The 27,853-nt window shown below is 42.7% G+C and overlaps 1 protein-coding gene across 8 annotated transcripts in view; it reads left to right on the top strand.

The window, feature by feature from the left end:
• The first annotated feature begins 670 nt into the window (after positions 1–670).
• Positions 671–27,853, top strand: part of RAD18 (RAD18 E3 ubiquitin protein ligase) — a 123,197-nt gene continuing 96,014 nt past the window's right edge. For all 8 annotated transcript variants that reach the window (XR_012159775.1, XR_012159772.1, XR_012159774.1 and 5 more), the window contains exons 1-5: positions 671–819; positions 1,848–1,929; positions 6,584–6,645; positions 8,382–8,452; positions 26,478–26,836. Coding sequence is in view for 4 of the 8 variants with exons in the window: in XM_073351211.1 (XP_073207312.1) it covers positions 772–819; positions 1,848–1,929; positions 6,584–6,645; positions 8,382–8,452; positions 26,478–26,836 (622 nt within the window). In the remaining 4 variants the exon portion in view is untranslated. The remainder of the gene's footprint in view (positions 820–1,847; positions 1,930–6,583; positions 6,646–8,381; positions 8,453–26,477; positions 26,837–27,853) is intronic.

The raw sequence follows: 27,853 nt of genomic DNA, 5'->3' as shown, positions 1-27,853 counted from the left end.
TGCCTTGTACCTGAAGGTTCAATCAAAACATCTCTATTCATCATGCTGTCATCCCGACCTTATCCTTAAGATGGGTCAGCGTGTTCTTGTTATCATGGGGGAATGTGTTTAGCGGGGTGTTCTGGTACCACCCTTCTGCACTATGCTTGTGCCTCGCACCTCTTAGGGGTATGTGTTTTTGCAATATCAGCCCTGTGCTCTGTGCCAAATTCTGTGAGCAGGGCCTGCCTCTTGCTCACAACCTGACTTTGCTTTATATCAGCAAAGTTTCGACCACTTTAGTTCAGGCCTCTGCTACAAGGGCTTATGTGTCAGGCGCTCTTCCTACTACAACAGTTATGCCAGGCTCAGGCGTTGGACGGAGGGGTGGTGTCTGGCGGGATTTCCGAGCGCTTGGGACGACTATAGTGGAGCGTGGTGATGGATTCACGGGAGGGCCAGCGGTGGGGTCCCTGTGGATGCAAGGGGAGGGTCCCGTTGCCCCTGCTGACCCCTGTGGTTTAAACTGGCTGGGCCTCTGTGACAGGGAGGTATCCCCCTTCTCCCACAATCGCCGGCCCCACCCTGGTCGGGCCCCGCCACAGCCCTGCCAGGGGAGCAGAGCGCAGCCGCAGCACGAACTACATCTCCCAGCAACCTCCGGGGCGGGGGGCCGGAAGTCTGCTGGCGCGCGCGCGCGGGCGCGCCGGTTGCTGTGCCGGGAGCCGAGCGCGGGTGATTTGGGGCCGGCTGCGGGCGGCTCGGGAGCGGGCCCTGCCTGTGGCGGGCACCATGGCGCTGGCCGAGCCGCGCTGGCCGGAGAACCTCTCCCTGCTGAAAGTAAGTGGGAGGGAGGCTCCCCGGGGCTTCAGTCCCGGCGCTGCGCTGGGGGAGCTCGCTGGAGCCGCGGATCCCAGCTGTGTGGGCTGGGACCGAGCCCCTGCACTCCCCCCTCCTCTTCCCCCCCCCCCGACATGGGGGTAGAGGGACAGTGAGAGCGGGGGGAGGCCTGGGGCCTGCCCAGTGAGAGCTGGGGGGCGGGGCCTGCCCAGTGAGAGCTGGGGGGCGGGGCCTGGGGGAAAGGCACTCAGGGGGGCGCCCGTTGATGCTTATTGGGGGGTGGTAATAGACTTATGGTCCAAAGAGCCTTATAAGTCAGAGTGGAGTCCTTAAAATCCTGAGGGAAGAGAGTGGTTCTCCAGAGCTGGCCAAGCGTCAGGGCTGGCATTTTGATTCATGGGGGGCTCCCAAGAGTGACGTTGGGGGTCTCTGAAGTATAGAGGATTGTAGCTGGCCTTAGAGTGGAATTTACCGTTCCCACCCCCCAAAAACTTTTAGGTGGCAGAGCAGGCCCTTTGCTTTCAACAAGACCCATGTCCCTATTTTTCCGAGGGAGGGAGCTGGATGGGAAGAGTTTGTCAGGAGGAATATCCGATAATATTGAATTACTAGTAAAGCTCCCATTTGGGAAGGGTCTTCCGCAAGAACTGCCTTTCCCTTCCCCCTTTTCACTCTTGAGCTCTAGCAGGAGTGCCAAAGATTAAATATACACACTGGAACTGATTTTGGAAGCTGTTCTATGTTCAGTTTGTTTATTGAATTTGTGTTCAGCAAGCCGAATAGCTATGTGACCGTTTGCATTTGTGTTTACATTTAGTGTAACAGCTCTTGATGTAAAGCAACTGTTAAACGCATCCCCAAGAGACGTGAGGGATTTTTGGTTTTCATCTATGGGGTTTAGGAAACTGCTGGACAAGAATTTCTGAGATTGAAAGCGTGTAGATATTTCTTATATCATACATATAGTCAGACGAAGAGCTCTTGAAGGGTGTCTTCAAATGACATTAACTTTATTTTTCCCATTTCAGGCAGTGGATGATTTGTTGCGTTGTGGGATATGCTTTGATTACTTCGATATTGCAATGATCATACCACAGTGTTCACATACCTGTAAGTACAGGAGTATTTTTATGGGTCTGTGTATATATCCCTTACTAGTGTCTGACTCTCATTCCATCCAGTCATCTCTTCTATTAGATCTTAGGGTAAGCCCAGGCTCGAGCCTAACCCCCTCTTGCATCCACACACGAATTATGTTAACCTAGGGCTTGAACCTACAGTCTCAGGACCCTGCAGGGCTGGAGGGTCCAGGCCCGTGTTAAGCTGACACCTACATAATGGCATAGAGAGTACACTTATAAAGTTTTTGGCTGATAGCAAGCTTTGAAGGGGTTGCAAGAGCTTTGGAGGATAGGATTAAAATTCAAAATGATCTGGACAAGCTGGAGAAATGGTCTGAAGAAAATAGGATGAAATTCAATAAGGACAAATGCAAAGTTCTCCACTTAGGAAGGAACTATCAATTGGACACATACAAAATGGGAAATGACTGCCTAGGAAGGAGTATTGTGGAAAGGGATTTGGGGGTCATAGTGGATCGCAAGCTAAATATGAGTCAACAGAGTAATACTGTTGCAAAAAAAGCAAACATCGTTTTGGGATGTATTAGCAGGAGGGTTGTAAGCAAGACACAAGTAGTAATTCTTCCGCTCTACTTCGTGCTGATTAGGCCTCAACTGTGTATTGTGTCCAGTTCTGGGCACCACATTTTAGGAAAGATGTGTACAAATTGGAGAAAGTCCAGAGATGAGCAACAAAAATGATAACAGTCTGGAAAAAAAGAATTGCATTAGTTTAGTCTGGAGAGGAGAAACGGTGGGGTGATATAACAGTTTTCAAGTACTTAATAGGTTGTTAAAAGGAGGAGGGAGGTAAATTGTTGTCTTTAACCTTTGATGGTAGGACAAGAAGCAATGGGCTTAAATTGCAGCAAGGGCAGTTTAGGTTGGACATTAGGAAAAACTTCCTAACTGTCAGGGTGGTTAAGCACGGGAATAAATTGCCTATAGAGGTTGTAGAATCTCTGTCATTGGAGATTTGTAAGGGTCAGTTAGACAAACACCTGTCAGGAATGATCTAGAAGATAATACGTAGTCCTGCTTTGAGTGTAGGGGGCTGGACTAGAAGACCTCTTGAAGTCCCTTCCAGTCCTATGATTCTAGGATCTGAGCCTTGTCACTTTCCTGTTTGCATGTGGCCCCGGTTTGACTTGGGTCCCAGAAGTCCTCTGGATGTATCCCAGAGTTCATTGGGGCAACTTCCTTAGTTTTCTCTATGCGGACAGTCTGTGATGCAGTCTATTGGACTGTATTGCAAATGGAAGCCACGCTTCCCTTTGCAAAGGGCAGCAGCTCAGATAAGCTTTAACTTGTTGTTTCTTGAACACTGGTCTGCAAGCACACTATCAGAGAGCCTGCAGGGTTTTTAGGGGAGACTGATCAGAAGAAGCTTTTCGCAGAGGGAGCTGGTCAGCCAGATTTTAGTGCACGCTGCCCAGGTGCCCCTGCACACGCAGCCTCAGGGAGGGCAGGAGAGGCCAGAGAGCAGAGTGTGGACCAAGTGGCTGCCCTGCAGGAAGAGGGAGCATCAGAGCTCCTGGCTCAGCTAGGCTGGGGGAAGGGATGACCCCACAACACCGTGGCCACACCTCCTTCTTGCAGGGCAGCTGCTTGGTCCCCGCTCTACTCTCTGATCCACTCCTGCCCTCCCTGGGGCTGTGTGGGCAGGGGCATCTGGGCAGCGCACACTGTCAGGGCGGCAAGTGGTAGAACGCTGTAAATCTGCTTTATATTCATCGCTGCAGATATCCGTGGACCATGTTTGTGGATCTGATGCGGATAAAGATTTTCTATCTGCGCAGGGCTCTAGCGAGGGGAGCCAGCCCCAAAACCACCTCGTAGCCTCCTGTGGCAGTGACTCTGGCTACTCCTCAGAGCTTGCCCAGAGCAGAGAGCAAAGCTGACAGGTGGGAGGTGGCTCCCAGCTGCCAGGATGTTGGGGGTTATCTCTCCCCTGGCTGTACTGATCCAGGACCTCTGCAACTCTGCCTCCATTCAGGGCAGCCTCTTTGTCCCACTCTGCCCTTTGTCCCTTGCTTCTGGGGCTCCCCTGCCCTTCCTGGGACTGCGTGTGCAGAGATGCCTGGGCAGCATGCACTGTGAGGGCAGTGAATGGGAGCCAGTCCCAAAACTTCACCACATGCTCCCGGGGACCCCTTATCCCTGCCTCCAGCAGTATAGCAGGGATAACGGATTCCCAGGGTGTGTGAATTGGAGTACGTTGCACCCCAAGACCTGGGGATGCACTTCACAGCTTGCAGCAGCCACGCTGTGTGTGGTGTGTGGTTTTTCTTCTGAAACCTACACTTTGTCAACCTTCAAAACAAACAGACAACAATAAATAAATAACCAACCAAACAAAAACACCTTCATTGAACATCCTATTTTAAAAATTAAGAATCACAAAGTTTCATTTTAATAGTTTCTCAGCCCTGGACAGGGATGTCCTAATTATCCTCAGAACAGGTGCACATGGGGATTTTTCTGCCAGTGTGACTCAGCTTAGAGGTGGAGAGCCCCATTCTCAAACTAGATGGTAGTTCAGTATAAAGCTTTCTCAAACTACCTACCAAAGGAGCTCATTGTGCAGTTTGTGTTACTGAAGGGACTCACGTGCCCATAAGGAGCACCATCAGAGTTAGGAAACTGGGTGGGCAGTAGAGCTTTCTCACTTTGCAACACGTTCGTAGGGCTAGAGCATCAATGCTGGTTTGCGGGGGAGAAGAGGCACTAGGCACTCTGGGACAGGGTTACTTTGACTCAGGTCTGTGCACTGCAGTGTGGACGCCAGAGTTATAGGTTTGAGCACGGGTCAGAAAATCCTTAACCTAGGGTTAAAATGCAGTATAAACATGCAAGCCCAGCGTTCTCTGACACAGTTTAGCTGACTTGAGTCCCACTAACCCTGGGCTTACATTGCTGGTTAGACATGCCCTTAGTGTTTGTGTGCATATAGGTGAACCTTTTTACTTCTTTTGCTTTTTACGACAAGCTTATGCCTACTGTCCTGTGACTAACATTCTAGGTTAGTAAAGGTCATATAAAAGACAGACTCAGCGATTACAATGAGCAGTTACAGAACTTGATTCTGTAGCCATGCTCTGTACAGGAGTTCTATTCACTTGAATTAACAGGAGTTCTACATGTGGAGTGACTGCAGAATCAGGCCCTATGTGAGTGAACCCCTGTGTGGTACGTCAACAGATGGAGGCTAAAGTTATGCAGATTCCTTTCCTGCCACCCCTCTTTGGCCTTATAGGATTTATTGCCTAGAGCTGTATTAAATTTTCCATGCATCTCTCCACTCTGTCCCAGGGCATACAGGAACAACAGCAGCATAACTTAGGTTGACTTACAGCTTTAGTGTAGACTAGCCCTTAGGAAGGTATATTGCAGAAGCAGTTTGACGTAGGTGTGCTTGTGACTGCTGGAGACAGAGGTACAGGAAATGTAATTGGAATGATAAGAAAATGCATGCTAAAATTATCTTTAATAATTGTTTGTTATTGCTTGATGTGTTCTTCCAGCTGTTATTAGACAGCTGAATGCCCAAAGCAATCTGTGAATAACTTGGGATGCAGAGCGTGATGCTTCTGACAGACTTTTCCTTAAAAATAAAGTTGTTCCAAGAGGAAGTGCAATTATAATATTATTGGAAAGTTTAATCAACTCTACTTAGGTGTAATGAAAGCCATATCCATGAGTTAAAACTAGGACAGAACATTTACTTGAAGTAGACTAGTAGGGAATAAAAACCTATCAGCAGAGAACTTAATCAAATCTATTAATTTACAGAACAGTAACACTCATATGCTTATGGAGCTTTACATTCTCAAAGCACTTAAAAACACCCCTGTGAGGGAGGTCTTATCTCCATTTTACTGAATGGAGAAATTGAGGCAGAGAAGTGAAGTGCCTTGCCTATATCCACTCACTGAGTCATTGTCAGAACTGGGATTGGAATTTAGGAATTCCTAGGCTCTTCTTACTCCGTTAGTCTGGAGAAGCCCTTCTGGAAGGCTCAATTGTGCAAGATGCTGAGCATCCTCAACTCCCACTGAAGTAAGCTTTCAACTTTGGTTGAGGGCACTAAGCACATTGCAGGATCAAGCCCTTACCCCCTTTAATCATTTCTTAGCAGGAGGATAAAAATAATGGCTAATTGAAGGCTCTCTTAAGTTAATGGGAGTTACTGAATTGACTTCAGCTAGCTTTGGACAAGGTCCTAAAAGATAGGAGCATGCAACCTGTGTTAAATCTTCCCCGTGATTTTACTCCATATACTGGATTGGAGTTGAATTTTGTGGTTCTAGGAAGTGTAGTTATTTCAAACTTGAAGGTTAGCTCAGTAAACCTTGCTATTTTAACAATAGTAGTTGATATTTCTTTGGGGTATATTTGCTAAATATTTTTTTTTTAAATGGACACACAGACTGAGATCAAATGCTGAAATATGTTGGTAAACGTTCCATTAAAATAGAATAGTATTCTTTATTGAATGTTTCTCTTTTTATGTATGACTATACTTACTTTAGTTCACATTTTGCTAGGTTTTTTTAAAAAAAAATAATATAGTTACTCAACAATGTGTGTTCATCTTAGCTTAGTACACTCTGATTATATGGTATGTAACTTGTTTTTTTCAGATTGTTCCCTTTGTATACGAAAATTTCTGTCTTACAAAAATCAGTGTCCAACATGTTGTGTGGTAAGTGTTTTTGTTTTGTTTTGTTCTTTTTTTTTATATATTGTTTTGGGCAAATCTTCAGTATTAAGACCTTTTCATCTTTGGGTCTAATCAAATATGTCATTTTAAGATATACAGAACTGCTTCTTATAGTGTTCACCTCTGCTGGTATTTTCAAACGTGAGGTCCTCAAGTTGAGCACATAAAATCCATATCTAGGCAGCTACCATAAATAAGTGTCATGATTTTTTTCAGAGGTGCTGAATATTAATTGAAGTCATTTAAATCTTTGGCACCTAAATAAGTGGTCTAATACAGATTTAGGCACTCGTAGGCACCTTAATTTTCATCAACCTTTGATCATTCCATGGTGCACGTTATTGGTCTTTTAAAGAGACGCTGTCAGGTTGAATTTGATCCAGAATTTAGGATTAGTAAAAATAAGCTTTTATAAAAACTATAGCCAATAGAAATGGCTTTTGATTGATTCTTCCCTCCCCCCATCCCATATTTTAAATTGAGGAGTACATGTTATTTGGGGGTGGCTGGTGATGGAATGTTTAGATACAAAAATCACTTCTGAGTATACTCAATGAGAGCATTTTCTAACATTTACAGTTCTGATTAAGTAAGTCCTGTCGATGCTGCTGCTCCACTTTGCATAGTGGAGATTAAGTGTCCTCCTATGTGTCTATTGTGTAGAATACGTAGTTTAATATATTTGCTACTCATATTGTAAAATGTGTTCCATACAACACATCAGATATGTAGTGCAGCTCTTCTGGGGTGGGAGATGGCAGTAGACTATACAGAAGAGGGGTGATTGATGTTGGCCATGGATAATGGAGTAAATCCCTTCTCTTCTGAAAAACGCTGTGAGGACCAGCAATACCCCTGCAGTACAGGCAAGACTGACTTATTAAGATCTTATCTGAAAGACTTTCACTTAATAAAGTGCATGGAAGACCATTCATCTTTGGCTTTCAGCCAGTTGGGTTTTACTGGATGTTTTTAAATGGTAGGCTGCTTAAACACAACAAACAATGTTTCAAAAGTACTGGCAAAATATAGGTGATTTTCCTTGCATATTCCTAAAGCATAAGTCTGTTCAAGGCCAGAATTCAGAAAGGTCTGTTTGTAATATATTATCAGTTTTTTGATGTTTAAAAAAGTGCAGACTTCTCGGTATATATTTCTGGACTGCACATTTTATATCCATCCTTCTACCTTCTTAAAAATTGATATGAGTAAGAGCAAAGGAAGCTCTGGAATGGTAACACAGGAGAAAAATTAAAATAGAGAGGAAGGTTCTTTTAAAAGAATATGTATGCAGAAAACTACCCAATAATCTGTATCTTTTATTCCACCATTATTCAGACTATGACATTGTCCTTTGTTTACTCCTTCTTGCTTAATGTTTGCATCTCATTCTTAGGAGCCTACTTTTGTCTTCCAAAATAATTGGAGCTAGGGTACAATAAAGCATTGTTGGAAACTAGTGTTAATGGGTTGGTCTTAAAACAAAGTATTGTTTTTTTAATCTATACTTCTGGATATTACCTAACATTTTCAAGACTCACTTATTTCACGGTCTTAGATGGTTTTCAGTAGAAGATATTTGTACTTAATTTTTATGGAACTTTTTTGACATAACAATTTTGAGGGGTAATGGTTTTATGGGTGGTGTCTGAAACACACATCTGAGAAGTAAATTATGTGTGCTTGAACACTGTCTGTTTACTTCTGTTCTTTTGTAGGCAGTCACGGAACCTGACCTGAAAAATAACCGGATATTAGATGAGCTGGTAAAAAACTTTAATTCTGCAAGGTACAACAAAATTTTACAAATATTATGCATGTTTCCATGGTTAGAAATATAGATATCACTTGACTCCTTTAGTTCAGATTGCACGCCATAGTGTGTGTGGTTTGAGTTAGAAACCCAGGCCCATGTGTCATAATGCAACCAAAAAGAATAAACTAGTGAAAATTTTCACATCTGTGTCTCATATAGTAGAGGAATTGATTAATGGGTGTATGTGGGCAGATTCATGTTTAATTTGTAACCTAAATGCCACAAGGATGGACTAATTTTAGGAAAAAAGGGCCTGATTGTAAAGTGCATTTTGCATACTTAATTATAGATGAAGTCAATGGAATCTTATATGGGCAGAAGATGTCTCTAATGGTTTATTACAGGTTTTTATAAGGAACCCATCATTGTGATAGCTGTGCACATAATCTGGTTTTAAAAAAAATAAAAGTCGGGAGGAAGGGGTGTTTAGCTCTTCCATTTTTACAAATTATGTAGCTTCATTCTGTTCAGCCAAATAGACCAGCTTTGTCATTCTTACTTGAGGCAGGTGACCATTTTGAGAACTTGTTCGCCGTTTATGAAGAAATACTGGAAAAAATCACACTCCTGGGCTGTGTGATAATCTTTGTGAAAGATACTAGGTGCTGGAATGTGTTTACATTGTAGTGCACCAATACAAATAAATTAATATAAATAGAGATACATTTACTTCTACCTTTTTGTACCTGTATTCTTTGCACTTCTATTGCCTGATCCAGTGTCTACTGAAGTCTATGGGAGCCTTTGCATGGATTTCAGTAGGCTTTGGACCTGGCCCTTCGTACTTCGTAGTGGTGCCCTCTATACAAGTAAGTAAGATAGTTGGTAGCAGTGTTACAGCTGCATTATGGTGCTTCAAAGATGTTTGTAATTAATTTTATACTCAAGTTTACTCTGACCTGTGACCTCCCTCCTAGTCAGGTTTGCTTGAAGCCGATAGCAGTACTGTAATTACTGGAAGTCAGAACTGATAATTGTATCCTCCACATATTGCATTGGACAATAACAAATTGAGTGTTGGGTATGCCTGGAATTTCTGTTAAATAGTGAGACCTGCAAACAGACATACTCTGTAGCATGTACTATACTAGAAAAGCGCCTCTGTTTATGTAAATGAATGGTCTTTAGCTGAAAATGACTGGAAGAAAGTCATAACTGCAGTAGAAATACTAAACTAGATATGTTGTGTGCTAGAGTTACAGTATAAAGTTTGTTAGTGTGATTCTAAAATGATGATTATCTGTAAAATTGTAAACATGACACAAGCCTATGAAAATCTGAGAGTGAAGTCCATTTTCCTATTGGATGCTGTACTAGTCTTTATCTACTAAGGTAAGTTCAGTGGAATAAACAGAATATTATTTCAGATTCGTTTGGAAACGTTAATAAATGAGTTAATCCTTTTCAATTGCATTATAAATCTTGAACCTCAGGCTTTTCCTAACAGCTAGTGATCTGCTAAATGAAAGAGGAGAAAGCCAAAGCCATAAATAACCGTGCAATACTGAGATTCCTTACAGCCAGCCATTAACAAAGAAAATGTAATAGAGAACCTGGCAGTGAGGCAGAGCAGGTTCTGGAAAATTTCCTGTAACTCACTAGTCCTGCTGCTGTTGCCAGCCAGCATAGTCTGCCACCTTGGAAGGCCTTTAAGCTCCTGTTGCTACTGATTTCCCATAAGACCCTTCAGAGTCATAAACTCATGTTGGGAGCCAGCTTACAGGGACAAAGGGAAAAGCAGTGTCAGAGTGCACAAGGTACTTCCTCTGTGAAAGAGATGTTGCCAAATCCATTTTAGGGTTAGAGTGACTATTGTTTTATTAAAAGGTGCTGATGAAAGTTGGACAACTTCTTTGCTAGTTGTGAGAATGAACTGTGTTAGCATTGATCTGCTTGTCTTCCAATTCCTAAATGTAATTTCTTTAGTGGGTGTTTCATGCTTATTTGCCTGAATGGTTCCACTGAACTTCTGACCTCCCTGTACAGCGTAAACTGTTCTTTTAAATACATTACTAACTCATATATAGGAGGCGTTAAGCCTCTTGTTACTTTTTTTACCTCAACAAAACAGGTTAACTTTATTAATAGGCTAATATACATATGCCCATTTCCTTCTAAGATCAGGGCAATTGCCCTGGGGAAAGGGATTGAATACTGAGATTTGTACAGGGCAGTACTCTGGGTTTTCTCTGTAATAGTAATGCTTTTCTTAAATGTAAGGAGTTAATTTTGGACATGGAGATTTATATCATTGCTATGTTTCTTAAAGAAATGAGGACACAAAGGTGAACCACAGAATGGAGAAATGTTACAGTGATACAGATTCAAAAGGACATGTATTCCAATCTAGAAAATCCTAAAACCTGGAACTAGCTCAGAAAAGTCACTTTCATAGGTGAAAGGCAACTGTAAAAAAAAAAATAAAATAAAAATATTTTGGAGAAGACTTGAGTGATGTTGCTGATATTCTATGGAAGCAGTTGCGTTTCTGAACAGAAAAAGAATCCTTCTGTAGCAGAGATGATATAATGGAAACTACGAGAGGGGTATTTATTAGATGCCTGAGACGATAATGGAAGGAAAGAAAGGTCTAACATGCCAAGAGAAGATGATGTACTGGGAAGACCTAGATTGCCACATCCTATGGGAGCAGCTGCTTTACTTACTGGTCTTAATGAAGTTCCAGCTTGCATTAGTGATGCCTATGAAGGGCACACACAGACCTCACTGAATTTAGATTTTATTTCTTTCACTCATTCTTGTGGGAGAATTTGTGATCCAGAGATGAATTGGAAAGTCCACTCGTAGAGTTAGTGACATTATTCTGGTACGGTGAGGGTAGGAAAAGAGAAAATACACCTTTGCGACAGTATTGTATTACAAATACGCATAATTGAAAGAAGAGTATTTGAACAATACTTTTTAGCCATGGATTTAAAACAAAAACAAACAAAAAAAACCCCCCAAAACTTGTCTGGGTGAAAATTTTTATTTATTTTTAACTGAGCTCACGCTATAATTTTGTAAAAGAAAAAGGGAGTTAAATCATGTAATTTCAATCCGGCTTCAGATTTTTGATTTAAAAGGGCTCATAGAAAAGTACTAGTTTTGTGTGAGAAATTAAAAAAAAAAAAAATCCCCAAATTTCCCATGAAAATTTTTCTTTTTTATGACCCACTGAAAACCTTCCCCCCCCGCCCAATCAGAAAATATTTTTGGTTTCAAGGTTTTCATAGGAAACAAAATAGAAAATTTCAACAATAATGAACATTTTCAGCAAAGTTTTCTTTTTGGTTGAAAAAATGTTTTGACAAAAATATTTTGACAGTTCTGATGATTATTTACTCAGAAGATAATTCTCACTTAAACTTAAGGGGCAGAAGAAATGTAAAGTTGTCCAAGGAGCCTAAAATCTGAATTTTTCTAGTTAGTTAATAGGTTTGCAGGAATATTGTGCCTTCACTTGGATGTTGTTGTCTTCCTTATTTCCTGCTTTGCTCTTGGTTCGCCTTAGGGATTTATTTTGTAGCCCTGAATAGTGGGAACAGTGAAAGAAGCACAAGTTGGTATAGAATTTACCACAGTGTCGGTGCATTTGGCTGTGTGAGATTTCTTGTGCTCACAAAAGGGAAATGGAGAGACTGGTAAAAGGAGTAAGATAGTGAGTGATTGTTTTTGTTCTTTGCTCCTCTTTTTAATTATGCTTCATTATGGGAAGCAAACGTGGCTATAGGCCATTGGTTTTTTTTTTTAAAGCTGACCCTCTGCTTGAAAGTCAATGAGGAGTTTGACTTCATAAATGATGGCAGGATATATTGTTCATGTTGTGTGTCTGTCTTGCGAAAGGTCCATGGATGCAGTTAGGTTTAATTGAATTTTTTAAAAAAGATTTTAAATTAAACAATTCCAATATTTTAGCTTGCACTTTCTCTCTAGTGACAAATGGATTTTTTTTTAATTAGGATTTAACTTTTCAGGGAACAAGCAGTGCTGACTTGGATCCATTATTATATTGAATCTTAAACCTTAATTTCTTTTGACTGCTTTGATGAATCAATATAAATCTGACAGTTCACAGTGGTTTAATAGTCTTCCCCCTTGTGACTTGAAATTTCTCAACATAGAGCTGGATCAATAGACCTAAAACAATAGTGTCCTCCACTAACCTGGGAAGCATGTAAAACAGCCTTGAAAAAAATGTTTCACAGAGGGGAAAGGAGTACTTGTAGTGCATCAATACTATTCCTTACTGACCTTTGTGGTTACTGTGAATTCCCAAAATCACTTTCTAATATGAATATTTTTCTGTGATGACTGTCAGGTTGCAGGAAGTGTTTGAGGCATAGAATAGAATATGCGTCATAAAATATTTTAAATTGGAAATTGGTGAAATTGGAAAGGTGACCTCAAATGCATTGCATTAGTGCAATTACTGAATTTTGAGCCAATGTTATATTTGGAAGATTATGTAAGGGCTTGTCTACGTGATGCATTAGTCCATGCCAGAGAGATTCTAGTGTGAAACAGGATTATATCCGTGTGCACTAGAGAACTTTAAGGTGTGCCCGCAGGGTCTATGTAGGCCAATTAGTGTCATATTGGTGCACAGTAGAATTTCCACCCCTCTAGTGCAGATTAATGCACTGTGTAGACAAGTCCTCGGTAATACCTCTGTTTGCAAGTCTCTGCAGTGTAATTGCATCAGATTCATTAAAGGGAAAAGTGTATTGTTTTCCATTTTCCCAATTTTAATGAATAGTTAGTGCTCTGTCTTCTTTCTATTGTGTGTGCACAGAAGGACAGCTATAGTTGACTATTCCTAAGCTCTTTTCTAAAACCCGTTTTGAGACTCTTGTAATTTTCCAATTCACCTTTTTAAGCTAAAGTTTTCCAGCGTTATTTATTTATTTTATTTTTGAAAGTATGTGCAGAAATATTTAGCTGTTTACTGAGTACAAGAAGTGTGAGGGTGGGGAAATATGCCAGGCCCATTTTGTACTCACTCGTGTGGTGCTAAGGCTTCCTGGGATATATCCCATGATTTGTAGAGCCTCAAGAAGCTGAACTGCTCTATGAACTCTTCCTAGTGAATTATGGGAGAACTTGTCTGTCTTTTCTGGGCACACAGAGTAGAAGGGGGTATCGTAGAAAGGTATTGGAGGACTAGCAGCACTGAGGTGATTGCGTTTATACTACAGAGTGGCCATGTTAGCAGCTGACAAGTTGTGCTCGCTCGAGTTCTAGCCTATGCCCCTGTGTGGGCCAGCCAATTCAAGCGAAAAGCACCACAGTCATGAGTTAAGGGGTTTTGTGTGTGGATGGGGCTGAATTAAAGGTAACACTGGACTTATAACTCAAGTTAACGTGGCAATGAAGACAAGCCCTTACTGTGCTTTGGCTAGACAGTGGCTAAAAGGAGAGTAGCCTTCCTTCATGGAAATACAATTGCTAGAAAGCAGAGGAACATCTGGTCTGAGATACACTGCAATAACTACTGGTAATTGATTTTGGACACCTAATGAGTGTTTGGAGGCAATAGGGAAACAAAGAGGGGTGAGGGTGTTTCCCCAAACACCTCCATGTGTGGGTAGACTGCTGAAGGAGCCTAAGTGCTATGATCAGGCCATAGAAAAGCCTAGCTGGAGAGAGCTTTTTGTGTGAGATGATGATGATGGGCTGTAATGGCTTGGTGAAAGATGCAGTGTTCTTACTGTGCAGAACTGTGATTGTTTCTCTCACCCCCATGTGTAGTAAGCAGAAAGGATGGTTATTCACCCTTGATGTGTGGAAGGGATGTGCATATAGCTGTAAGGGGCTGGGGACTGATTGGCTCTGTCCTGATGTATAAAGAGCAGTGTCATTAAGCTGTGCACATGTTTAGTGCTAACTGTGGACAGGGCAGTTCATCAGAAAGGACAGAAAATGGGAGCCTTGGAGGCCTTCTGAATGAGATATGAGAACCATATGGCAAATTTCAGAGTAGCAACCGTGTTAGTCTGTATCCGCAAAAAGAACAGGAGTACTTATACATATGGCAAAGCAATTGTGGCTCCTCAGGGCAGTGGTGTTCTTAAGCCAAAAATCTGTTTTTTAGCAGGGAGTCTTGCTTAATTATAATGTGGTGTTCTTGTGTATGATACTTGCCAAAAAAAGCTCTCAGCTGATGTTTGCAAGAACAGAAACCACCTCATTTGCTTCAAGATTACCAGTCTCCTCTATGGCAGGTTTCAGAGGAACAGCCGTGTTAGTCTGTATTCGCAAAAAGAAAAGGAGTACTTGTGGCACCTTAGAGACTAACCAATTTATTTGAGCATGAGCTTTCGTGAGCTACAGCTCACTTCATCAGATGTTTACCGTGGAAACTGCAGCAGACTTTATATACACACAGAAATCATGAAACAATACCTCCTCCCACCCCACTGTCCTGCTGGTAATAGCTTATCTAAAGTGATCAACAGGTGGGCCATTTCCAGCACAAATCCAGGTTTTCTCACCCTCCACCCCCCCACACAAATTCACTCTCCTGCTGGTGCTAGCCCATCCAAAGTGACAACTCTTTACATAATCAAGTCGGGCTATTTCCTGCATAGATCAAGGTTTTCTCACATTCCCCCCACCCCCATACACACACAAACTCACTCTCTTGCTGGTAATAGCTCATCTAAACTGACCATTCTCCAGGTTTAAATCCAAGTTAAACCAGAACATCTGGGGGGGGGGGGGGGTAGGAAAAAGCAAGAGGAAACAGGCTACCTTGCATAATGACTTAGCCACTCCCAGTCTCTATTTAAGCCTAAATTAATAGTATCCAATTTGCAAATGAATTCCAATTCAGCAGTTTCTCGCTGGAGTCTGGATTTGAAGTTTTTTTGTTTTAAGATAGCGACCTTCATGTCTGTGATTGCGTGACCAGAGAGATTGAAGTGTTCTCCGACTGGTTTATGAATGTTATAATTCTTGACATCTGATTTGTGTCCATTTATTCTTTTACGTTGAGACTGTCCAGTTTGACCAATGTACATGGCAGAGGGGGGCATGCAAGAGAATGAACACATCACTGGGATACAAAGTTTACATTTACATATACATATTTTTGAGACTGGGCTACAATTCTGTAAGTAATCTCTTAATCAGCTGTATGTGATCCTGAAATCACATGCAGGAGCTGGGAGACTGCTTGTGAGGTTACTGCAGTTGCAAAAACAAAAGTATCTGCAGTAGTTAGTCATTTATAGCCTGACATGGCAGTTCCTTTGCAGCCAAAGGTGACTCCAGTAGGAATATTGCCTGCATGTGGACTGTGCGCATCCAGGTCTTACGGCCCCATTTTGTAATACACAGAGCTGGTTTCTGTCCTGCAGTGACTTGTGCAAGATACTCATTCCCTTTTCTACTCCTCCCTCCTGTCCTCTCAGAAAACCTCTCTCAAGTGCCTGACTTTCAAAAGTGCCAAGCACCTGCAGCTTATTGATTTCAGTTAGAGCCCAGGTGCTCAGCATTTTTAGGCCTTAAATAAATAAATATTTTGTGTGCCACAAAATGGCAATATTTCTATTAAACAAGCCTTTATGAAAGAAAAATGCTAACGTTGCAAGCACATTTTGATCAATGCTGAGTAAAAGCATATGCTCCAAGGTCAAAGTGTGCATGGGCCTGGAAAGGAATAACCAAAATAATTTTAAACAGTCTTAGGCCCTGATCCTGCAAATTATGTTTGTGATTATCTTCAAGCCCATGTGTGTTTGCAGGATGGGGAACCTAATAAGGATGATGTGGACCTCTGAATGTTTGTGAACTGCCCACTGTGTGTAGTGACTCCTGCCCCACCAGGTGGATGTAGTGGGCTCTGAATTGGTATAGTTCCACAGCACAGGTGTATGGGAAGGATTCTGAGGGCTTGTCTTCATTAGCACACTACATCTGGTGAAGACGCGCTATGTCGATGGGAGAGTGCGCTCCTGTCAACATAATTACTCCATCTCAGCGAGAGGCGGAAGCTATGTCAGCAGGAGAGCGTCTCCGCTGACATAGAGTGGTGTAGATACCACTTTAAGTCAGTGTAACTTACGTCACACAGGGGGGTGGTTTTTCACGCTTCTGAGAGGCATAAGTTACACTGACTTAAGCAGTAGTGTAGACAAGCCCTAAGAAGATGCTTTGGGTGGGGGGTCTTTTTGGGGACTGCATCCCATAGAACTGTGTTCCACATGATCTCCCTGCAACTGACTGGAGGAGAGGGAGTTTTGGGGGGAGGGGCAGGCTACATGCCAATTCACTGGACATTTTTTGGAGCAAGGGAGTGCCCCCCTTTGGGGGCAGTTGCAGCCCTGAGGCTATTGTTGTAGCTGAAAAACAGCCTTTCCCCAGCCGCCTTGGATTTCACCAGCTCACAGCATGGTTATTTGGGTCAGGCTCTAAGGACAACATTTACCACTCTTTGAATGGGGCATGAAAGTGAATTGTGGATCTTGGAGGGTAGAATGGACTGCTGTTGATGCTGCCCATATGTGTTAACAGTGCTGAGCTGCATCACTGGCAGTAAGAACAATGGTTTCCAAACTAATCAGAAATATAAACTTGGGCTGATGTGGTTAAAAAAAGCTCATCTGCCAGAGTTTGTCTTCACTACAACATTTAGCTCAAGTTAGTACTGTAAAGTTACTTCACTTGAGCTCATCTAGGTGTATATGCCAATTTACAGACAAAAGAGAAATTCACTGCCCTAAAGAATTTACAATCTAAATTAGACATAACACAGGAAGATGGCAATAAACAAAGAGTAGGAGGGGTGCAGTTGTGAGGGTTAAAACAATGAAAGGTTGTGAGATGTTGATTATTTACAGATCTTGTTGGCTCCTCTTTATACCTTTAAAACTAAAGAGCATACACATTCTCAAACTAAGGTTTCCCAGTTATGAGGCTGTAACCTTTCAGATAGGATAATATGCTGCTGTGTTAAAATTATAAAATATCTCATAGATAATTTAGCTGAAGGTATAAGTCATTCTTAATCTATAGTTATATACACTTTGCATTATGTTTGCAGTTCCAAATGTGCAATCTTACTGCATCAAACCAGTACTTACCACTTGAATACATTTCTAGGTGAAATTTACAAATCTGGGTGTGACAGAAAGTGAGTTATATGGTAGCCTTGTCTCTGGCCTTTCTGCCTTCTGGATATGGAGGGACAAACGGAACTGCAGTATAATCCTAGTTGTCAAAACCACTTAGAGCAGCAATTGTCAGAACCACTAGGGATAATTTGAAGTTGGGATAACTGGGATTCAATAGATGGGAAGAGAAGGTGGTGGCAGTTAATAATACAGCTTCAAGTAGTGTTGGTTCAGGTAAATGGGGCTATATTGTATTTACAACCAAACATACTAGTGACTTTTCATTAGATTTTGGCATTGTGTTGGGGATGTTTGGTTTATCACACACACAGTATAGCCACTAGATGTCACCACACAGCTAAATGTAGCTGTGGTATGTTGTCAAAAACCATTCGACTCAGAAAATCCCATTGTGTGACTTTTGTCTCCTTTCTCGAATTTAGTAATAGTATTTTGATTCTCCCACAAAATAAAAAGCAGACTGACCTGATCTGTTTGTGTTTTGGTAGACGAGTTAAAATACAGTAGTCACAGTATGGATGTCTGAATTGTGAAGGTGTTAAAGTTCTTTCTATTGTGTGTAGTCCAAAGTTTGGTTACTGATGTCTTCAGAAAGTCTGTTTTCAGTCTTGATTATCTAACTCAACATGAATGAGAATATACTTGATTGTTGTTCACAGTTCAGTTTGGGTAATTGATTTTGAGAGAGAGAATCTTGCAAGTTAATTTTGAAGGATACATTTTTTTTTTTATCCCATATGATTTGTGGAGTGATGTTAGTCAGTAGAGCAAAAGAGTTTGTACAAGCTTCTTTTTCTATCTTCCTTAAGAAAATATGTGGTTCTCTTAGGCAGGTTTTATAGTTAACATAGAACGATTAACCCATTTTATTTATAGAGAAACTAGGTTTTTGTATTTACTTTTTAGAAGCCCTGCCTCAATCGTTGTCCCTGGCATTGATGCCTACTTTATACCAGAACATATTTTTAGTATGAGAATTGGAGTTACAAAAACTGCATACAGGATAGTTGTCTGTACATTAGTATCTCTTTTATTTGTATTTATGTAGGATCATGGAGCTATTGTTCTAGCCACTGTACACTGAGATACAAGATGATTCCTTCCCAGAAGAGTTTATAATGTTACTAAGATGACTACAAGCTGTAGGCAGGTATAATGATCTTTCCCTGGAAAGATATTTTACTCTTTTCCTAATATTTATCAGTCTAAAGTTTGGTGAGTAGGTAAGCTGATCAGAAGAATGAATTTAATTCAGACATCTGTCAACCATGGACTGGTACCTCTCCAAGCTTAAAGAAATATAATTCTGTCCCAATTATTTTTTTAAATAGTAAACCACGTTGTTTTATTGAGGGAATGTGACATCTATAACATGAGCTGAATACATGAGACGATAAGCTGAAAAGATAAGAGAGAGAGATTCAGCTCTGTCATGTAAGAAAACCGAGTTATGGGCCACTAGGTAATCTTTTAGCTATTTCACCAATAAGAACGTATTAGAAGTTTTTTATCATCAGCAATAACATGTGAGAGCTGCTGTGTATCAAAGCCAAATGATTATCTTTTCTGATCTGTTTTATGTTATCTGAACTGCGCGTAGTTCAGTTTGCTGCAGGGGAGGGAATGGTACCTGCTTGATTTCTGTATAAAAGAACAATTTGAAAAGACTGTTTGCTGACTGTGAATACCTGATTCTGAAGATATGTGCATTTTATGTGACAGTAAGACAAACACCTTGCCCTGACCACATTCTCTCTCTCTCCCTGTTCTGCTCATCCCCTCCCCCAAAATTATGCCATTGGCAAGACACACTGATGCAACCCTTGTTAGAAGTGAGTTGTGCCTAAATATTTATGAATAATAGGTGTTTAATTTTTTTGTATCTTTGATGTAGGATGCAGCAGTCCACCATGTGACAAATCTTCTAAAATTTCATCATATTAATCTTAATTTGAAGATTACTGTACAGTGATCTGTACTTGTGTCATAAATATAAAGGGAAGGCTAACCACCTTTAAATCCCTCCTGGCCAGAGGCAAAACCCTTTCACCTGTAAAGGGTTAAGAAGCTAAGATAACCTCGCTGGCACCTGACCAAAATGACCAATGAGGAGACAAGATACTTTCAAAGCTGGAGGGTAGGGTGCGGGGGACAAAAGGTCCTCTCTGTCTGTGTGATGCTTTTGCCGGGACCAGAGCAGGAATGCAGGTCAGAACTCCTGTAAAGAGTTAGTAAGCAATCTAGTTAGATATGCGTTAGATTCTGTTTTGTTTAAATGGCTGATAAAATAAGTTGTGCTGAATGGAATGTATATTCCTGTTTTTGTATCTTTTTGTAAGTTAAGGTTTTGCCTAGAGGGATTCTCTCTGTTTTGAATCTGATTACCCTGTAAGGTATTTACCATCCTGATTTTACAGAGATGATTCTTTTACTTTTTCTTTAATTAAAATTCTTCTTTTAAGAACCGGATTGCTTTTTCATTGTTTTTAAGATCCAAGGGTTTGGGTCTGTGTTCACCTATGCAAACTGGTGAGGATTTTTATCAAGCCTTCCCCAGGAAAGGGGGGTAGGGCTTGGGGGGATTTTTGGTGGAAAGACGTTTCCAAGTGGGCTCTTTTCCTGTTCTTTGTTGGTAGCAGCTTTTAACCTAAGCTGGTAAGAATAAGCTTAGGGGGTCTTTCATGCAGGTCCCCACATCTGTACCCTAGAGTTCAGAGTGGGGGAGGAACCGTGACAACTTGTCTTGTCCTGTTCTCCCATATATGAATTATAATGTTCTTTTGTTGATGGTTAAGGCTTTAAACGGATATGCTGTCTCATAGTTTTCTGATCTTTTAGGATGAAATTAACCCCCCCATGTAAGCTTCTAACAGGGAGCATAAGTGAGTCATAAAGACACTCTGCATAAGATGAATTTCACTCTTTATGTTCTGAACCAGCTAGCTCTTATTTTTCCTGAATTTAGTTCTGTGACAGCTAGAGTTTTCTGTAATTGCAGGTCTGTCGTGGAATAACAACCCTATCACAAATAGAAACTTACAGTCCACATCTGTTTGAGAGCAGACATCAAAGCATTTGTTGTTGCTGCCACACTTAATTGCTCTTGACTCTCTCTTGTTTGTGCTGTAGAAGTTCCCTTTGCCATGCTACTATTATAAATGTAAATTTGCAAGTGTAAGGTTGATTTTTGTAATGTAGAAAAATCAGGATAAGAGCTCTGGGTTCTCTGTGTGTGTCTTAAATAGCTGTTGCAATTATGCCAATGGTACATGGGCTAACAGGTTCAGTGTGAGTGGTAATTGTGATCCTTCCATTAATTTAAGAGCCATTAACTAGTAGTATTGCAGATTCACCTAGTGGCAGAAGTCTGGATTAAAAAAAAACCAACCAACCAACCAAAAGATCTTGTGCAGTTGCTGTGTCTGAATGCAACAAATCTGCACCTTAAACCACTAATAAAAATAGTCTCACTAGTTGGCCTAGTATAAGAATGTCTTGAATTGGACATTGTTACTTGTTCTTTTTAATGGGATCTTTCTGTTGAGTAGACAGTAATAATCTTTACCAAGGAGGAGTAATCCTCAGGTAATGCAGAGGATGAATACAGAGAAAAGACTACACTAGTACAAATGGTGTAATGACATTGTTTTTGAGAAGGTCCCTGACAGTTTCTTGAATTACTGATTTGGAATGCCAGTAGTCATAGGCTTATATCTGTAGCTTGAAAATACTAATCCTGACACAGGGAAGAAAGGTAAGCAGCAGGATATGGACCCTGGACTTCAGGAAAGCAGGCTTCGACTCCCTCAGGGAACAGATGGGTAGGATCCCCTGGGGGACTAACATGAAGGGGAAAGGAGTCCAGGAGAGCTGGCTGTATTTCAAGGAATCCCTGTTGAGGTTACAGGGACAAACCATCCCGATGTGTCGAAAGAATAGTAAATATAGCAGGCGACCAGCTTGGCTTAACGGTGAAATCGTAGCGGATCTTAAACATAAAAAAGAAGCTTACAAGAAGTGGAAGTTTGGACATATGACCAGGGAAGAGTATAAAAATATTGCTCGGGCATGTACGAATGAAATCAGGAGGGCCAAATCGCACCTGGAGCTGCAGCTAGCGAGAGATGTCAAGAGTAACAAGAAGGGTTTCTTCAGGTATGTTGGCAACAAGAAGAAAGCCAAGGAAAGTGTAGGCCCCTTAATGAATGAGGGAGGCAACCTAGTGACAGAGGATGTGGAAAAAGCTAATGTACTCAATGCTTTTTTTGCCTCTGTCTTCACGAACAAGGTCAGCTCCCAGACTGCTGCGCTGGGCATCACAGCATGGGGAGGAGGTAACCAGCCCTCTGTGGAGAAAGAGGTGGTTAGGGACTATTTAGAAAAGCTGGACATGCGCAAGTCCATGGGGCTGGACGAGTTGCATCCGAGAGTGCTAAAGGAATTGGCGGCTGTGATTGCAGAGCCATTGGCCATTATCTTTGAAAACTCGTGGCGAACGGGGGAAGTCCCGGATGACTGGAAAAAGGCTAATGTAGTGCCAATCTTTAAAAAAGGGAAGAAGGAGGATCCTGGGAACTACAGGCCAGTCAGCCTCACCTCAGTCTCCGGAAAAATCATGGAGCAGGTCCTCAAAGAATCAATCCTGAAGCACTTAGATGAGAGGAAAGTGATCAGGAACAGTCAGCATGGATTCACCAAGGGAAGGTCATGACTAATCTAATCGCCTTCTATGATGAGATTACTGGTTCTGTGGATGAAGGGAAAGCAGTGGATGTATTGTTTCTTGACTTTAGCAAAGCTTTTGACACGGTCTCCCACAGTATTCTTGTCAGCAAGTTAAAGAAGTATGGGCTGGATGAATGCACTATAAGGTGGGTAGAAAGTTGGCTAAATTGTCGGGCTCAACGGGTAGTGATCAATGGCTCCATGTCTAGTTGGCAGCCAGTGTCAAGTGGAGTGCCCCAGGGGTCGGTCCTGGGGCTGGTTTTGTTCAATATCTTCATAAATGATCTGGAGGATGGTGTGGATTGCACTCTCAGCAAATTTGCGGATGATACTAAACTGGGAGGAGTGGTAGATACGCTGGAGGGGAGGGATAGGATACAGAAGGACCTAGACAAATTGGAGGATTGGGCCAAAAGAAATCTGATGAGGTTCAATAAGGATAAGTGCAGGGTCCTGCACTTAGGACGGAAGAACCCAATGCACAGCTACAGACTAGGGACCGAATGGCTAGGCAGCAGTTCTGCGGAAAAGGACCTAGGGGTGACAGTGGACGAGAAGCTGGATATGAGTCAGCAGTGTGCCCTTGTTGCCAAGAAGGCCAGTGGCATTTTGGGATGTATAAGTAGGGGCATAGCCAGCAGATCGAGAGACGTGATCGTCCCCCTCTATTCGACATTGGTGAGGCCTCATCTGGAGTACTGTGTCCAGTTTTGGGCCCCACACTACAAGAAGGATGTGGATAAATTGGAGAGAGTCCAGCGAAGGGCAACAAAAATGATGAGGGGTCTGGAACACATGACTTATGAGGAGAGGCTGAGGGAACTGGGATTGTTTAGTCTGCAGAAGAGAAGAATGAGGGGGGATTTGATAGCTGCTTTCAACTACCTGAGAGATGGTTCCAGAGAGGATGGTTCTAGACTATTCTCAGTGGTAGACGAGGACAGGACAAGGAGTAATGGTCTCAAGTTGCAGTGGGGGAGGTTTAGGTTGGATATTAGGAAAAACTTTTTCACTAAGAGGGTGGTGAAACACTGGAATGCGTTACCTAGGGAGGTGGTAGAATCTCCTTCCTTAGAAGTTTTTAAGATCAGGCTTGACAAAGCCCTGGCTGGGATGATTTAATTGGGGATTGGTCCTGCTTTGAGCAGGGGGTTGGACTAGATGACCTCCTGAGGTCCCTTCTGACCCTGATTTTCTATGATTCTAATCCTGTAATTTCAAGTAAGGATTAAAAAAATACCTTATACTTCCGTTCCCTTCTGTTTAAAGGATTGGAACAATTGTATGCTGTTTACTTTGATATAACGTAACATATTGCCAGTCAGTTTGATACATTTAAAAATGTAACTTACTTGCTTTCCTCTTGTTGTTGCAAAAAACCCAAACCAAACAATCTTTTTCCTTCCAGACTTACCATTTTCTCTCTTTATTTTTATTAATAGATTATGGTGCATCTGTGTTATCTCTAGTGACATTCTTCTTCTTTTATCCTATTCTTTCTTTCCTACCTTGTATTCTCTACCTATTCCATTATATTTTATTTCTCCTTTTCTATGCCACCCAGAAAATCTGTTGCATTCACACTTTTTTCTAACTTAGCCAGTCACCACATGCCTTGAGCTTGGGAATGTTGCCATTGCCTAAATCTTCTAGCCGTCTACAGTAGATGAAGGATGGAAACCCATTTTTCAGAGACAACATTCCATTGGGAAGCCAACAGTTCCTCTCCCCCACGCAGGTGTTGGAGAAGAGGAGGATTTTGGGATTCTTACCAGGATGTTGCTCCTGGACTCTGCAGTGGGTGGTAGGAGAGGGGTTGTTCCCTCTTATTTTTCCCATCTATGTGCAGAAGGAATTTTGTTATGAACACCAATATGGAGGTGATCTGTGGTGGGGGTCGGGCTGAAGGGTTCGAAGTGTGTGTTTGGGGGGACGACCTCAGGGCTGAGGCAGAGTGTTAGGGGCTGGGGGATGAGGGCTCTAGCTTGGGGTGCAGGCTGCCCTGGGGCTGCGGTGGGGAGAGAGGACTCCCCCCAGCTCTTTTTCCCCACAGCCCCGGGGCTGGGGCCGGGGAAGAGGTGCTTCGCCCTGCCGCAGCAGCCCTGCATGCCCCAATCTCCCTCATCACCACCCCCCACCTCACCCCACTGTCCCCAAGTACCACCTCGTCCCACTGTCCTCTTCCAGGCCCACCTGTGGCCACTTCCCTGAGTGCAATGTGCACACCTGCGTGGCTCTGCTAATTAAGTGTGCTGCCCTTTGTGGCCTCCTGCGTGGCCACACAGGCACACACCTTACAGGGAACGTAGGTGCGGAGCTTAATGTTTTGCATCGTTCTTCAGCTATGAGGCAGCTGATAAATTAGAAGCACTCCCAAGCCATTCTCCTTCTGGAAAAGAATGATCATTCCATCTCTCTTCACATCCATATTCCCACCTCCTAACTTCTTGGCAACCAAGAAGGTAAGAGGGTGTGGGTGTAGGTGTAGGGCAGAGGTGATCAAACTACGGCCCGCTGGACCGTCCTGCCCGGCCCCTGAGCTCCTGGCCCGGGAGGCTTGCCCCTGGCCCCTCCCCCGTTGTTTCCCCTCCCCCGTAGTTAAGCCGCTGCGAACTCCTGCTGCTCTGAGCGGCATGGTAAAGGGGGGGGCGGTGGCAGCACGCGTGCGGCAGCGGGGAGGTTGGGTAGGAGGTCCAGGGAGCAGTTAGGGGCAGTGGGTCTGGGGAGGCAGTTGGGGCAGGGGGTGGTTGGATGGGGTGGAGGTTCTGGGGCAGTCAGGGGTCGGGGAACAGGGTGGGTTGGATAGGGCATGGGAGTCCTGGGGGGCCTGTCAGGGGCGGGGGTGTGGATAGGTCGGGGCAGTTAGGGGAGTGGGGGGGGTTGGATGGGGGTGGGATCTGGGGGGGTGGTGGTTTTGGGGGGGTTCCCAGGAGGGGCAGTCAGGGGACAAGGAGCAGGTGGGGGGTTCTGAGGGGGGGCATTCAAGGGGCAGGAAGTGGGAGGGGGCAAATAGGGGGCAGGGGCCAGGCTGTTTTGGGGGCACAGCCTTCCCTACCCGGCCCTCCATACAGTTTCTCATCCCGATGTGGCCCTTGGGCCAAAAAGTTTGCCCACCCCTGGTGTAGGGGGGTAGGTATGTGTCTGCACTGCACCTTGTCTTCCTTCAATTGCAAAATATATACTTGTGTCCACTACTCTGAATTTCTTTAGCCTCAATTGATGAGTCATTGTGTACAAGTAGCACCAGTGCCTGCCTCTGCTACTATTCAAAGCTTTCCCAATCTTGAACAGAATGAAATTGACCTGATTCCTGTTAGTTTCACTGTTGCCTTTAGGGGGTAATTTTTATATTGCCCCTCTCTAAGAAGTGCAGCACAAAAACAAGCAGCTCTGAGATGGCGGTAGGGGCCAGTGAGACCCTTGATATAACGTAAAACAGCCCTGTGGATTACCGCAGCCTGTTCGCAACTTCCTATGCTCAGAGTGCCACTCAGAATTCCAGCAGTGCTGTGTGTTGTAGACACACTCCTAACATGTCCCTCAACCCCCTGTGTTGGGGCTTGAAGTGCGGTGGCCTCATTGGGCAATACAAGCTGCCTTGTGCAGACCTGTGCCAGGAAGAAGTTTCCCAAGGCCAGCTCTGGAGCTGTAATGGACATTTTAGGTTTCTTCAGCAGCATGAAAGCCCTATACTAGCAAGGAGAGTCTTTCCCAGGGTTCTTTAACAGTTTTCACTTAAGCCTTTTCATTGTGCTTTAGCTGCCACAGGGAGTTCTGAGCTGCCACAGAGGCACTAGCTCTGTCTGTAGATTTAGGAAGGTAGCACTGTGGTTACACTTGATTAATGTTTAGTAAGTTCTCTTTGCTGGAAGAGATAGACACTTCTTATTTGTAATGAATTCTTTGATTCTTCAGAACCCTTGAATGCTTCCTATTTTACGTGAGGAGGTGCATTTCTCAAGCTGTGCCTTGTTAACAGGCAGGTGAATGACAAAGAATTGGAACTAGAGCTTAGGAAGCTTGCCCTATTCTCTTCACTCCCTGTTTTTTTCCCAAAGAAGGGTAGAGTGAAGCCTATCAGCGGGACACAATATTATGTTTATCTAATTATATGTTTCCCTTTTGGATATTTCTAGGCAGCAACTGTTCGAGTTGGTCTTGGATTCACCACCAGTTTCTCCTTCAACAAACTATACCAAATATTCTGCTGGCAAAGGTCATGCTGCGGGTTCCGTGGTGGGTTCAGTATTAAAACAAGACAAACAACTTATAGACCATTTCTTGATAAAGGAAAACACTCAGACCCCTAAAAGGAGATCTGTAGCTGCTGAGGTAGAATATAAAGGTTGCAACAACGAACAAGAAAGAGATAATAGACGTTGTAGTTCTGCAGAGACTCATGATGTGGTCAGTGAAGGGATGGCAGCCACAAGTCCCGAAGGCATGAGAAATCTTGAGAAACCCTCTACATCTGTAATGAAAGTAATTACAAAAGGTGAGTTGCCTGTGTTGTCTTTCTCATTCCATGCTTCAGTTTGCTGTATTCACCAAAATCTTCTACCCTGTTTGTTGCCAATATCAGATATATGCTGCATGCCTTAATTAATTTTTATTAATTAAAATGCTTAATTAATCTTTCTGTATTACTTTGAGATGAAAGGTACATTTACATTCTGCTATATTTAACTGGATGTGCTTCATCCAGAGGGCTGCATTATGGGGACATCTTTGGGTTTGTTTACATTGCAAGTAAAAACCTATGGCTGGCCCATGCCAGCTGACTCAGGCTTGTAGGACTTGGGCTAAGGGGCTGCTTAATTGCACTGTACACATTCAGGCTTAGACAGGAGTCTGGGCTCTGCAGCCAGAACCCAAACATCTATGCCACAATTAAACATGCTGTTAGTCTGAACCCCATGAGTCCAAGTCAGCTGGCACAGGACAGCTCCGGGTGTATAACTGCAGTGTGAACATACCCTTTGAGGGTACTGAATGGTATTGGTGGCTGCTGCTTAATCAGGATGATGTTGCATTAAAAACATACTTCATGGGGGGACTTGGCCCAGCACCAAATGATTACAATGTAATTCAACTCTGAGAAAGTTATTAGTAAAAACAAAGGCTTTTTTCTCTCGCCAGCATCTACTGAGCCTAAAGTTGTTACAAAGGAGACTATTATTTCTGATGCCGTGTTGGGAGTTGAACCATAAATCTCAGATACAATAATATGCTGTGTAGAATTAGTTTATTGTACTTCTGTCTTGGCTAAGGTATTTTTGATTTGAAATACCGATTCAGGAGCCAGTGGGTACTACCAAAAGTGTGATCACACAACTATCTTTTAGAGTGAGCTTTGTTAGTCTGTATCAGCAAAAAGGAGGAATACTTGTGGCACCTTAGAGACTAACAAATTTATTTGGGCATAAGCTTTTGTGGGTTTTAGCCCACGAAAGCTTATGCCCAAATAAATTTGTTAGTCTCTAAGGTGCCACAACAAATTTATTTGGGCATA

The sequence above is a fragment of the Lepidochelys kempii genome, chromosome 7 (assembly GCF_965140265.1).
Source record: "Lepidochelys kempii isolate rLepKem1 chromosome 7, rLepKem1.hap2, whole genome shotgun sequence".
In the NCBI taxonomy this organism is placed as follows: Eukaryota; Metazoa; Chordata; order Testudines; family Cheloniidae; genus Lepidochelys; species Lepidochelys kempii.
This window is presented reverse-complemented; position numbering and strand designations above follow the sequence as displayed.